The sequence below is a fragment of the Mastigoproctus giganteus genome, chromosome 9, assembly GCF_048544385.1.
Source record: "Mastigoproctus giganteus isolate SK-2022 chromosome 9, ASM4854438v1, whole genome shotgun sequence".
NCBI classification, from domain to species: domain Eukaryota; kingdom Metazoa; phylum Arthropoda; class Arachnida; order Uropygi; family Thelyphonidae; genus Mastigoproctus; species Mastigoproctus giganteus.
In genome coordinates, this window is record NC_143583.1 from 179894628 (window position 1) to 179907739 (window position 13112).

Below are 13112 nucleotides of genomic sequence, written 5' to 3' on the forward strand. Positions count from 1 at the left end.
TTTCTAAGATCCAAGTATATAATATCAAAGTTATTCCCTGCATCCAGTTCTTTTGTGACTGCATCATAGTATCCAATCAAGTTGGTCAGGCAAGACTTCCCCTTAACAAAACCATGCTGTGTCTGAGCTATAACTGAAGTCTTGTCTAAATGATCCTGCAGTGCTTCTTTAACCAGTGCCTCCATTAATTTTCCTGGAACAGAAGTTAAGCTCACAGGTCTATAATTACTTGTGTCAGCCTTTGATCCTCCTTTGTGAATTGGGGTCACATTTGCACATTTCCAGTCTATGGGTACCTCCCCTGAGTCCAAGGAAGCTCTCATAATTATGGCTAAGGGTTTGCTTACTTCCTTTGCGCCTCCTTTAATATAACTGGATAGATCCCATCCACGCCGGGTGCCTTTCTTGTGTTTATCTTCAACAGTTTCTCCTCCACTTTACTCCCAGTTATTTCAAGATTCTGTAGCTTACTGCTAGAGTTGAATACACCTCTGGCATTCCCCTCACTGAATAACTCCTCATGTGTGAATGTCGATGCAAAATATTCATTTAGTTTGTTAGCTACCTGAGCAGGATCATCAACACTTGACCCATCAATATCAAGTGGACCAATCTGATTCATCCCCTTCCTTCTAGAGTTTACATAAGTAAAGAACTCTTTGCTGTTTTTCTTTGCATCCCTTGCCAAGGATTTCTCGTAATCTGCCTTCGCCTGCCTAACCTCCTTTGTAACTTGGTTGCATATCAACTTGTATCTATCATAGGCTTCTGTGTCATGTGTTAATTTGTAAGTATCCCATGCATTTTTCTTCTCTGCCATATGCCTCATTAGTTCATCTGACATCCATTTTGGCCTAAACCTTGAACAATATTTCTTAGTTGGTATGTAAAGCCTAGTAGCTTCCAAGATAAGTTCTTTGAATGCTTCCCATTTTGAATTTGCTGTTGGTAACATCATCAGTTGGTCCCACTGTATAGAATTTAAATACTGTCTCAGTCCATCGTAGTCGCCTTTACGGAAGCCATAACCCTTCCCTTTACCCCTAATGGTAGTTACCTCTTTCAGTAAATCCCACTTCAGCACACTGTGATCACTGCCACCTAGTGGTTCATTTATCTGCAGATTCTTAATGCATGAAGTATCACTGCTGATAATCAAATCAAGAGTATTCCTCCCTCTAGTTGCCTCCCGAACATGCTGATGTAGAAAACAATCATCCAATAAATCCACAAAAGCCCTGCTAGTGTGTGAGTAACCAGCCCCCAAAATCCAGTCAATATCTGGGAAATTAAAATCTCCCATTATAAGACACTCTGATTTACTGGCCCACTCTATTTCCCTGTACAGTTCCTTATTATACTCATCAGAGTCATTAGGCCTATAGCACACTCCTACTCTCAATTTTGATCTCCCAATGTTTATGTCACACCAAACTGACTCCACACTGCACTGTCCAGCGATGTCGACTGGCTTCACTTCCTTGGTTTTTATGTGTTTCTTAACTAATAGCATAACACCTCCCCCCTTCCTATCCTGTCTATCCTTTCTGTAGACGTTGTACTCCCCAAATTGCAGTTCCGCATCCCTTATATCTGTGTGACACCACGTCTCTGATATCCCAACAATATCTGCCTTCGATGTTTTGAGCAATACCTCAAATTCATCAAATTTATTTACTAAACTCCTAGCATTGGTGTACACGCAAGTATACCTGCACCTGTTTCTATTCTTAGCTACCCTAACACAACCCATGTGTTTACTTGTGCCGCAATGGCTCCCAGCAGTCTCTGAAATACCATGCATCTTGTTTTTCAGGCTTCTGCTCATTCTAATAGAAGCAGTGCAAGAATCTCTTTCACCTCTGCCAGTGGCTACTGTCAATCTATTGGTCTTTGTCTCCCCCCAAGCTAGCAGTTTTCCGACCCACCTAACACTGCCTCGATAGCATCAGCAAATATTCTTGCACCCTTTCTATTTAAGTGTATCCCATCCCTGTAGAAGCAATCTCTCCTGTTAACAAGTACAGTCCAGGCTGAAAAAAAGTCTACCCCTTGAGCCTTGCACAATCTTTCCAGGGCCGAATTGATCGACAAGGCTCTCATCATATACTCCCTCCTATCGTGTCTGGGCAGAATTGCAGACACTTTCAAATTCAACCCTAATTCTCGGCTTTTGTTCAGCAGTGACCTGTACTTGTTAAGTAATTCTGCCGGCCTCCTACTCTTAATATTATTAGTGCCAACGTGTACGACTATATCACCTTTTGTGCCCTTAAAAGATGATATTCGCTCTACAACGTCATCAACCTTTGCCCCTGGCAGACATACCCTGGTCCTGTTCCACCTATCTTTTTTACAAAGCATGTTCCCCGTTTCCCTGACAATGGAGTCACCAACAACTACTAGTTCCTTCGGGACCAGCGCATTCCGCCTTGGGGGTTGTCTCTGTGTCACGCGATGCCCAAGTGCAAGCTCTGGCGTTGATGTGGGCAGCTGAGAGCTTGATGGGCCCCTCAATTTAGTTTCTTCGAGGGCATCCACCCTGTCCTTCAAGCTCTCATATAGGCCCATAAGAACGCCGAGTTGTTGCCTGATATCGATACACTCCTTGCATCGCGCACACACAAAGACATCCCCCTTGGCAGTATCATGTCCCGTACCCGATTGCTCTGCAAACATCAAGCAAACAGTGCATTTTATAAGGCTGTGAGTCAGAGGACAACTGCCCCCCTCAGTTCTGCTCTGAGCCACAGCACTTCCATTAGCTTGAGCCTTTTGCTTTGCTGCTCTTGTCTGAGTCATGATTCTATTAATTTATTAATTAATTATGTTATTAATTATACTACGTTTGTAATCTAAGTCGTTATATGTATTTATTTAAACGTACAATTTAACTGCTAACGAAGTTCAACTAACGCTATCTAGTACGGTATCACAATGGCGGGAAAATTACTAACGGTAGTTACGAACACGTGGAAACCCTTACCGATACTTTTACAAGGCCGAGTAAAGAATAAATACACCAAATTAATCAACAAATCACAAAATAATGTTATACTACTAAATTTAAATCAAAAGTTTTAGAAAAACAATAATTTCAAATCAATAAATAAGAAAAATCCACTTAGCGGCTTGGAACACGACCGTCACTAGTTGCCTCGTCAGCAGACTTTTGACTTTTACTAAAGTCAAAAGTCTTTAGCTAAACTGTGAGTACAATTACCAGTTGACACATTTCACTTCTTTTAAACTCTATTTAATGTAATCAATGGTTTAAATATCAGCTGATCGAATGATTAACATCAACTGATTGAATGATTAATATCAACTGATTACATGTTTCTCGCAAAAAAAAAAAAAAATAATAATAATCGTAATAATAACATGACAAAGCAAAATTAGCTTAAAATTAATTTCTTTGAAGGGTGTTCCCTTCAAAGAAATTAATTTTAAGCTAAACATCTGCTTTGTCATATTGTTTTTTCCAACGCTTGACGTTCTGTCATTATCAACTGTCCTTTGATTCAGTTGATTAAAGTGACCATTGAGCAAATATCCTCACGCAATCGCTTTATCTTCTCGGTCGATCAGAATATGAACATTTGCGAAAGAATTTTAACTACTCGAAACATTCTACAGCAGAGAATGTAAAGTATGTGGAGATCCAAAGATTAATTAACTGATAAGATTTCTAATTAACACAACAGCATAGCGATGTTATCATGTATGTCTCTCGCCACACAAAAAAGCGGCAACACCAGACAAACAATTTATTAAAGTTTTGCAACATTTAATATGTTTAGACTGATATTTGGTGAAATGTTTCATGTCCCTCAGAGTTCTAAGGAATACGCACTCGGACTCGCATCCCATATTTATTTTCTCTTTGTCTCTACGCTCTCTGTCTCTCTCTCTCTCTCTCTCTCTCTCTCTCTCTATTTTTATATAAATTCCTTAAAAATCTCTTGCACCACCGCGGAATCATAGCTGCAGGGTCTCCTAATTTATGACAGAGACTTTGCAGGTATGGTTATAAGTCTTTTTATCCGTCTTTTTACTTAATCCGTCTTTTCACTTGATTTGACTCCTGCTCCGTCTTATTGTCGTGATACAGTTGATGACAAAAGATTTTTTCGTATTTTGCCAAACATTCAGTTTTTAACAACTTTTTGAAAAAAAAAATAGCAAGGCTACTTTAAAATTGGGAAATTTTTAAAAAGTTAGCGAATATGAATGCGGAATTTGTTTTTTAATGCAAACGCCAAACATGAAATGTATTAGTACCGTGCGTGAATTGAAGACTAAGAAGTTGAAAGAAGATACTCGTTGAGATTAAACTTGAATTTCTATAGATTGTAATTTTCTGGAAATACATATAAAGAAAGGAGAGAGAGGGGATTATAGAACAGTGACCATGAAAATATCTAACAGCAGAAAACTGAACGCCTATGAGACAGAGAATGCTGAGACTTTGTAATAGGTGGGTAATTAATTAACATGACTTACCTCTTTTGAATTGAATCTAGAAACATGAGAGAAGTTTTGGGTGCATCGCCCCAAATGTGGAAACAATATCCCTGTAAGGCGAATTTGGGATTTGCACAGAGAAAAGTTGTTAAGATGAAAAGTAACGCAGAAAGTGAAAGAGAAAACCCGATTTTTTTTTTTTTTTTTTTTGTGATACATAGGAAGCAATATTTGTCATGTGATTGTCTAGAGATAAGAGTGTCGTCGAAGATGAGTATAGAAGCAGAATCCTCCCTTTTGCGAGATATAAGACAGGATTGAGTTTTAGAAGGATTGAAATTAACTAAGTTATCTTTGCCAAATTGGAGAATTACCTGGAGATGAGCATTTAAGGAATTGATAGTGGATATTCGGGAAGATGAAGCTGTTTGCGGAGGGCATTTTATTTCACTTTTCAGTTCAAACTGGGTGAAATGCACTGTGCTATCATTATCAAAACGATGGATAGGATTTGCATTCAGTGGAAAGTTCATTAATGTACAAGATGAAAAGAGTGGGAGAAAGCTGATTACACTGAGTGACCAGAAATCATGGGATACTTACCAAGTAAGTAGGCCCACCTTTCGCCCGGATAAAGGCAGTCGCACGGCGAGGCATTTTGTCCACTAGTTCAAGAAAGCGTTCCACAGGTATTTCCATCCATGCTTGCTGCACTGCTGTCTATAATTCCGCCGCATTACTAGGTGGAGGATCCAAAGCTCGAAAGGACCTTTTCACAGCATCCCAACGATGCTCCAACGGTTCATGTCGGTGAACGGGGAGGCCATTCCATGGTGGTAAAGTCTGCGGATTGCTCTTCGAACCATGTTCTAGTCACCACGGCTCTGTGGGGAAGCGCATTGTCCTACTGGAAGAGTCCATTGCCCTTTGGGTTCGAAGACCATGAAGGGATGCAGATGGTCTGCAAGGATGGACACGTAACCTGAACCGTTCAGAGATGAGTCTAGACAGAATAACATCTCACCACGTGTGCCAGTTGAACACGCCCCAGACCATTACCGACCGCCCACCTGCCTGGACAGTTCCTTGTTGATCAACAAGGAACTGCTAACGTCTGACTATTAACAAGGAACTGTTCACGTCATGTCAACAGTTGACAGGGTGCATAGCTTCATGCGGTTTCCGCCAGATACGCACCCTCCCGACCGCTCGAAATGCCTGAAAACGGGACTCATCGAACCAGAAAACCCGTCTCCAATCATCCAAGGTCCAGTGCCGATGTTCTTTCGCCCGGTTGAGGCTTAGAGTCCTGTATCATGGTGTTAACAATGAGACTGGTGGGTCGGCGGCTTCCATAACCTATTGCAGCTAATGATCGTCTGATGATTTGCGCCTGTTGATTTGTGCCACTGTCGCTTTCTGCTTGGCTGAAACAATGCGAGACAGACGTCGACGGCCAAGTTCCTCCACCAAATTTCTCCACCCACAGCGCTTGTCCGTGATGAGATGTTATTCCGGAAATGGCGTATTCGCGATGCATTCTTGATACTGTCCAACGGGGATAGTGCAATTTCTGCACTACCTCCGCGATAGATGACCCATGCATCGGGACCCACTATTATCCCTCTTTCAAAATCGGCTAACTCACGACGTTTATCCTTACTGACATCGAATTACCGTCTACGTGAATGCAGTGTGTATATATATATATATATATATATATACCTGCCAAGCGGTTCGTTCGTCCACTGGCGAGATGGGTGACAACGTCATTCTGTCCTTTGTTGTTGTTGTTATTTGGTTTTTAGGAGCATTAGCAACAAAGGCCATATTGCTCCGGGATATGCAGTGGTCGTTCCCTGACCTTTCCGGATCCTCCTTATTTGATGGTGACGGGCTCGAATCCTGGTCTGTCCTTTCAGTGTACTTTTCCGATTGGCTCCGACTTATGTTTATTCTCAGGGGACATATTTTCCCCCCTGACATAATTGCGTTTTGATTTGAGGAGAAAAAAGCAAATAATTGTAAGTTCAATTTTAACTCACTTAGAGTTATTCGTGGTGGAACTTTATAGAATACTACACAGACAATATACACTGAGTGATCACTGAATTATGACCATCCCTATGAAAACAGAATGCAACCCATTGACCACATGAGGTACGAGAGTGCGCAGTTAGTCGACCTACCTAGCATAGATATAAGGTGTCAGTGGGTCAGTAGGTAGTACAATTCCGAGCATGATGGTTAAAAGAAAGGATTTATCAGACTTTGATAAAGGACAGATTGTTGGTGCTCGACAAGCTGGTGCCTCAATTTCCCAAACGGCTGAACTGGTGGGGTGTTCGAGAGCGGCGGTAGTTAAAGTGTACCAGGACTGTCGTCAAAATGGTCAAACAACGACCCGACGGCAAAACCAAAGGTCAGCGAAAGGTTGATTTTAGAAGTGAACGCCGAGTGCGACGACTCTTACAGGCGAACAGGCGCAGCACTGTTGAATAGTTGACTACCCAATAGAACATGGGCCAACCGAGAACAATATCTGTCATAACCATGGGTCGCAAGCTCGCACATATGGGCTGTAACAGCAGACGACCCCTACAGCATCCTCTCCTAACCAAGGTCATCGGTGTAAAAGACTCGCCTAGTGCAAAGAGCATGCAAGTTGGACGTTAGAAGACTGGAAGGTGTGCTCTTCGGATGAGTCAAGTTATTTACTCCACACCGTGGATGGTCGTGTACGGATTTGGCGTCAACAACATGAGTCTCTTGATCCATTATACATGGTATCAAAAGTGCAGGCCGATGGAGGCGGTTGTATGGTTTGTGGCATGTTTCACTGCCAGGAACTTGGACCTCTGGTGCATGTGGAACAACGTATCAGTTGTCTCCGCTATCGTCAACCGATTGCTGACTGTGTACACCCCGATATTTACACTTTTTCCCGAATGGCGATGTTGTCTCCCAAGATGGCAATGCCCCGAGCCATTGGGCACTTGTTGTGCAGGAATGGTATTGAGGAACACAGTTCTGACTTCCAGCATGTCGATTGGCCTCCGAACTCCCCGATATCAATCCCATAGAGCACTTGTGGGACACTATGGAAAAGCATATCAGGCGTCTGGATACACCAATCACCTCCATACCTGCATTGCTGACCGTATTACACACAGCTTGGTTGGCCATACCCCCCGAACGTTTCCGACATTGTTGAATCAATGCCAAGTCAGATAGCTGCTGTACTGAATGATCACTCAGTGTATACAGGGTGTCTCAAAAATATACGGCATAACTTCAGGAATGAGTTCCTCATATGTTGACAATAAAAATATTTTATATCAACATAGTTCCGGAAATGCTTGGTTCCCGAGTTACTAACCGGAATGTCTTATCTCCCGCAGATGATTTCCTTCATCACAATGTACATCCATTTGAGAATCCACTCCCTAGGCCTAGGCCTATCCGTGGAGAACGAATGTACATCACAATGTACAGACAGAATCTGGTGGTTTTCCATTCCGACTATGTACTCAAATCAGGAGCAAGCGGATATGCACTTTATGTACGGTTTGGCGGACAGCAATGCTCTGGAGGCTCGTCGTTTGTACCACGAAAGATTCCCAGAACGAAGATGTCCAGACAGGAAAACGTTTGAAGGTATCCATCGCCGCCTTTTTGAACATCGGACCTTTACACCTCGTGCTGCCGACAGAGGACGACCAAGATCTACGACTCCTGAAGTAAAGGAGGAGATTTTGGATGTTGTGCATGCCACTCCTGGAATCAGCACACGCAGAATATCAATGCAATTGACTGTTCAATGTTCGACTATTTGGAGAATGTTGCGAGAACACCAACTGTATCCTTACCATCTGCAACGGGTACAGTCCTTGTCACCAGCAGATTACCCTGCGCGAGTAATGTTGTGCCAGTGGTTCTTGCAGCAGTGTGATACAATTCCTCACTTTCCTGCCTTAGTGATATTCACAGATGAAGCACAGTTCACACGAGACGGAATCCAAAACTTCCACAATCAGTATGTATCGGCTGAGGAAAACCCACTTGCAATTTTGGCAGGTTGTGAGACAATATGAAACATGCCAGGAATTTGGCATCGTGTTCGCGAGTCCATGAGACGTCGATGTGAGGCCTGTATTCAGGAAGAAGGTGAACAATTACTCTTTTGATAAGGTGAATTTTGAACAATTACTATAAGGTGATGTGAACAGTTAAGTGTCATAGACAGACCTTCAAAACTCGGAAAACAATCATTTCCGGAACTATGTTGATATAAAATATTTTTATTGTGTACATATGAGGAATTCTAAGGCCTCCGTAGCCTAGTGGGAGGAGTGCAGTAGCACACGTTCTTTGAGTAGACCAGGGTTCAAGCCCCTGGCTGCTAAATACGGTCGATCTGCCAACCCGCACTGGGCCAGCGTGGCAGATTATGGTCCATTTCCCTCAGCATGAATTGTTGAGGAGGCTTCCATTCTGCAGTGGGTTGATAATGGCTGCAGTTTTTTTTAATGAGGAACTCATTCCTGAAGTTATGCCGTGTATTTTTGAGACACCCTGTATATACAGTGCACCTTTCACAGCCATGACAGGGAATAAACGTGGTTCATGACCAACAGCTGAGACCGTAACAGGTATGCATTAATCTTTTGACAACACTCAAGCAGAGTTGAACTTATTCTTTATTTTTACTCTTTTCTTCTACTTTTAATTGAGTTCAAATTGCAATTTTTTCAATTTAGATAGGAAATTTAGTTCATATCCGACTGTTATTTACTACATTAGTCAGCCGTATCATCATCATCATCTAATGAGAGTAGCATTTGGGTAGGTATAACCCAGGTTCTTTTAATGGGCCTGCAGAAGAGGGAAAGCCGACAGGGCTAGCCGGGTGGGTAAAGTGCCTGCCTAGCAACCCAAAGGTCGCGGGTTCGAATCCCGCCTCGGGCTTGGATCAAAGTACTGCAAAAACTTTGGGAGGTGCATTATGGCCACAGAAGCCGATGCGCCAACAACTAACTAACTAAAAAAAAAAAAAGTACTTCAGTCTGGAGTACGTGTAGCTTTAGCTTCACAGGATGAAGGGCTAACTGAAAGTCAACACTTTCGGAAAAACACAATGCACACTACAAGCAATTCATCGCTCCTCTTTTCCCTCTTTAGCGAAACCCGGCTGCTACTCGCTAGTGTTGTCAGGCCTCTCACGCTTGTTTCAGATCGAGTGGCACACTGGCCGAAGACTTGAAGGAATGTAATCGTATACTGCTTGTAAATAAAGCTTGCTTTTTGCAATAGTGGTTTTCCCACCTTTTTTGAACGACCTCGCATTTCTACTTCACCTACAGTTATACGGTGATGCAAAATAAAATAAAAAAAAGTATTATCGGTTGGTTTCCCGTAGGCTACCGTCACTTTTATCTACGGTATCTGGAAAAAAACAGCTCATCGACTGTGAGACTGCTTTCAGCTGTAAAATAACTGTGATAGCAATAAGACAAAGACGATTAAAGGTGACAAGGATGAAGCGTAACCGCAAGAAAGTAATACACTATTAGAAGTAGTACACCGATAAGAGACATTCCAAAAGCTATTTTGAATTTTGTGCAATGTTACGATTTTTGTCCAGTTCTACACGGTTTGCAAATAATAAAACTGTATTGCAATGAATTTTTTTTCAGGGCTACATCTGTACTATTTTCTACTATTTTTCCCTTGACTTTTACTTTTGTGGGGTTGATCCTTAGCGATGGTACCTTCTAAAGAAACTTCAGCTACATTAAGATTCGTTTGCAATGTATCAGATTAATCATTTCGCGTCGTAGCTCGTCCGAACACGTGAACTGCTGCAAGTCTCTTCCTGCGTGCTTCCTGTTTCAAGAGAAAGTTTCTGTGCAGTCATTGTGAGCACGTTACTACAAGGCGGTGAGTACCCACAGCTTTCTCGTATAGCTGGTAGAACTACTGAAAGAACGTACGGGTAATCTGCCTCTCTGGGCACGCAAAACGCGCGTGACACAGCCTTAATACTAAAGGCCATAGTTGATGCTCTCCCTAAAGCTACATTACAAAAAAGTAATAAAACTAATGAAGCTTCCATGGCTATCTTAGTGTTATTATTGATGATGTTTGCAGCCAGCAAGGTATCCTTCATGCCTTTGGAGACCCTAGAAAGAAAACACTCCTCCCTCTTCTCAAAGGTTGTACAGAGAAACTGATTCTGACCACCTGGTTCTTTCCTTTAAATCAGAAGTTGAACAAATGTTTTTCTAGGCATGTGATTTTTAAAACAGCCGTTCCACCGAAAATAGAGTCCATTAATCATTGCTGTCATCTTGATTTTTTCTTACTCAAGTACGCTTCGCTTGTTCTGTACCGCATAAGCAATTATACACCTTCTGTTCATTGGCAATTTCATTTATCGAAAGCTTTCTATTGTGTTTCTCTTTTTTGAAGATGAAAATACTAGTGACGCGAGACAGAAGGTTAGTGTCGTGATTTGAAATCACTTTCGATTGTGTCTAACACACTTTCGCCGGAGATTTATGACTTACAGTCACTCTGCCCCTTTTTCTGCTTCCTTAACCGTTTCCGCTAAGGTGAAAAAATGAATATTCAGAGATGCACATTTCTGTGCAGCACTTCGTAACAATGTGTTGATTAGGCGAAAATATTTAATTGCCACACAAACCAAGGGAAATTACAATTATGTTTACAATACTCAATATCTTTAAATTATTATTTTACTTCATAGAGCCACACTATTAACGTCAATTACTATTGCACTTTGTCCATTTAATTAGTTTAAATGACCGCACAATACTATTCAAAGACTTTTTTCTGCTGTTATGCATAATTTTCGAGTTACTTGGATTAACAAAACTTTAGAAACACTTGTGATATTTAAGATCATGTAGTTTACATTCACAGACTATACAGTCATCTTTCATTCCAGTATTCCACTGAGAATAGCGCTCATGATTTATCCGTTGCCTTTCAGCCCTGCACATGCTCCGCACCAAGCTTTCTGGATAGGAGCCAATGATATAACTTATGAGAATTATTATCAATGGGCTGATGGACAACCATTCAGTTACACAGGTAATATACCCTTGCAATCATTAATATGTTTATCGTGTTGCCATGATAATGGTGTACTATTTTTGTAATTTTGTATCAGTTCCAAAAAAGGTTAAAATCGATTTAAATAAACATTGGAGTTTATAAAATGAGAATTATTTTATTAATGTAGAAATCTTGCTTAAAGTGGAAAGAATTTGGTAGTGAATCACAGGAACTCGAATGGTATAACAAAAATTTGTAAGAAAAATTTGCATTCGAATGTGTAACAAAATTTGTATTATATTGGTTTTTATGTGTTATGTACCTAATTTAGGTGTGGTAAGTACAATTTTCATTTTTTTTGTTGCACAGTTATGATATTTGGGAGGAATCACATCACTAATTTTGACCTTCCATGATTTCTAGATATGTTATAGAAATTTTTTCAAATTAAATTATAATGTTTATATTTGGTTTCAGATTGCAATGGCTACCTGTAGAGGTTGTAAATTTTCACAAGGATCCTGCTATGTCAGTGATTACTTACTATACTAGCCCCAGTTTGGTCAAGCACAAGACTTTAGGTGGCATGAGGCGCCTCCGTAGCCAGGTTGGAAGAAGCAGCAGTGCGTAGCACACGCTTCTTGATTAGACCGGGGTTCGAGCCCCTCACCACCAAATACGGAGGATGCGGAAAGGTCAGAGAATGACCACCGCATATCCCGGAGCAATATGGCCTTAGTTGCTAATGCTCCTAAAAACCAAATAACAAACAAACAGGTGACATGAAGTTTTGTGCCACCCAAAATCCTGTGCTTGTCTACTTCTGTTGTGATAGCTGTCGCTCAACATTAGTAGGTAAAAGTATATGCCTCCAGTTTGAGAGAGAGAACTAACCACAGTGACTTCTGTTTTTGTATGATGGATATTTCAATGAATACGAAAGCTAAAGATCAAAGAAATGGCATAAATCGGAACGTACCATCCTGTGTTTCCCCAGTGACAACTTTACATTAACCAGTCCACCTTAGAAGAGACTTAGAGGTGGAAGACTGATTAGTGAACAGAACGATTGTTGTGATTTCAGCGATGTTCAAGCAAATCTCCACAATCAGCGAGAATTACGTGACTTACAGAAGGACTTAGGGATTACACAATTCAGTGCAGAGTCACATCTTATCTAAAAGCGGGAATTTGTTGCTTCCTTTATTTTTTATTTATTTATTTATTTATTTTATTTTATTTTTTTTTTTTTTTTGCGGAGGGGGGATTGGCACATCGACTGCTTTGGCCATAGTTCAATTACCCGCGCCATAGTTTTATCAATTTTTATTTCAACTGGTTAAAATGGAAATCCAACAGATGGGATTTTTAATGAAGGTCTATAAACTTAAATTAGAGACAATCATTCCAGTCATCAGCCCTTGCTACGTGCAGCAGTTAGCTGAACATGACATTATCAGTGAAACAGAATGAACACGATAAAGTAACAACTGTTACTGAGATAAACACGGCTGCAGTGCGTTTCACGCAATGCTTTTAGGGTAGGAGTGATGCACGACGCCTAG

At 41.1% G+C, this 13112-nt stretch overlaps 1 protein-coding gene across 1 annotated transcript in view; it reads left to right on the forward strand.

Moving 5' to 3' along the window:
- The window catches only part of LOC150080917 (uncharacterized), a 408289-nt gene that overhangs the window by 165986 nt on the left and 229191 nt on the right, over window positions 1-13112 (forward strand). Inside the window, exon 6 of the mRNA XM_090380855.1 lies at window positions 11438-11583. Within this exon, the coding sequence (XP_090236981.1) occupies window positions 11438-11583 (146 nt within the window). The remainder of the gene's footprint in view (window positions 1-11437; window positions 11584-13112) is intronic.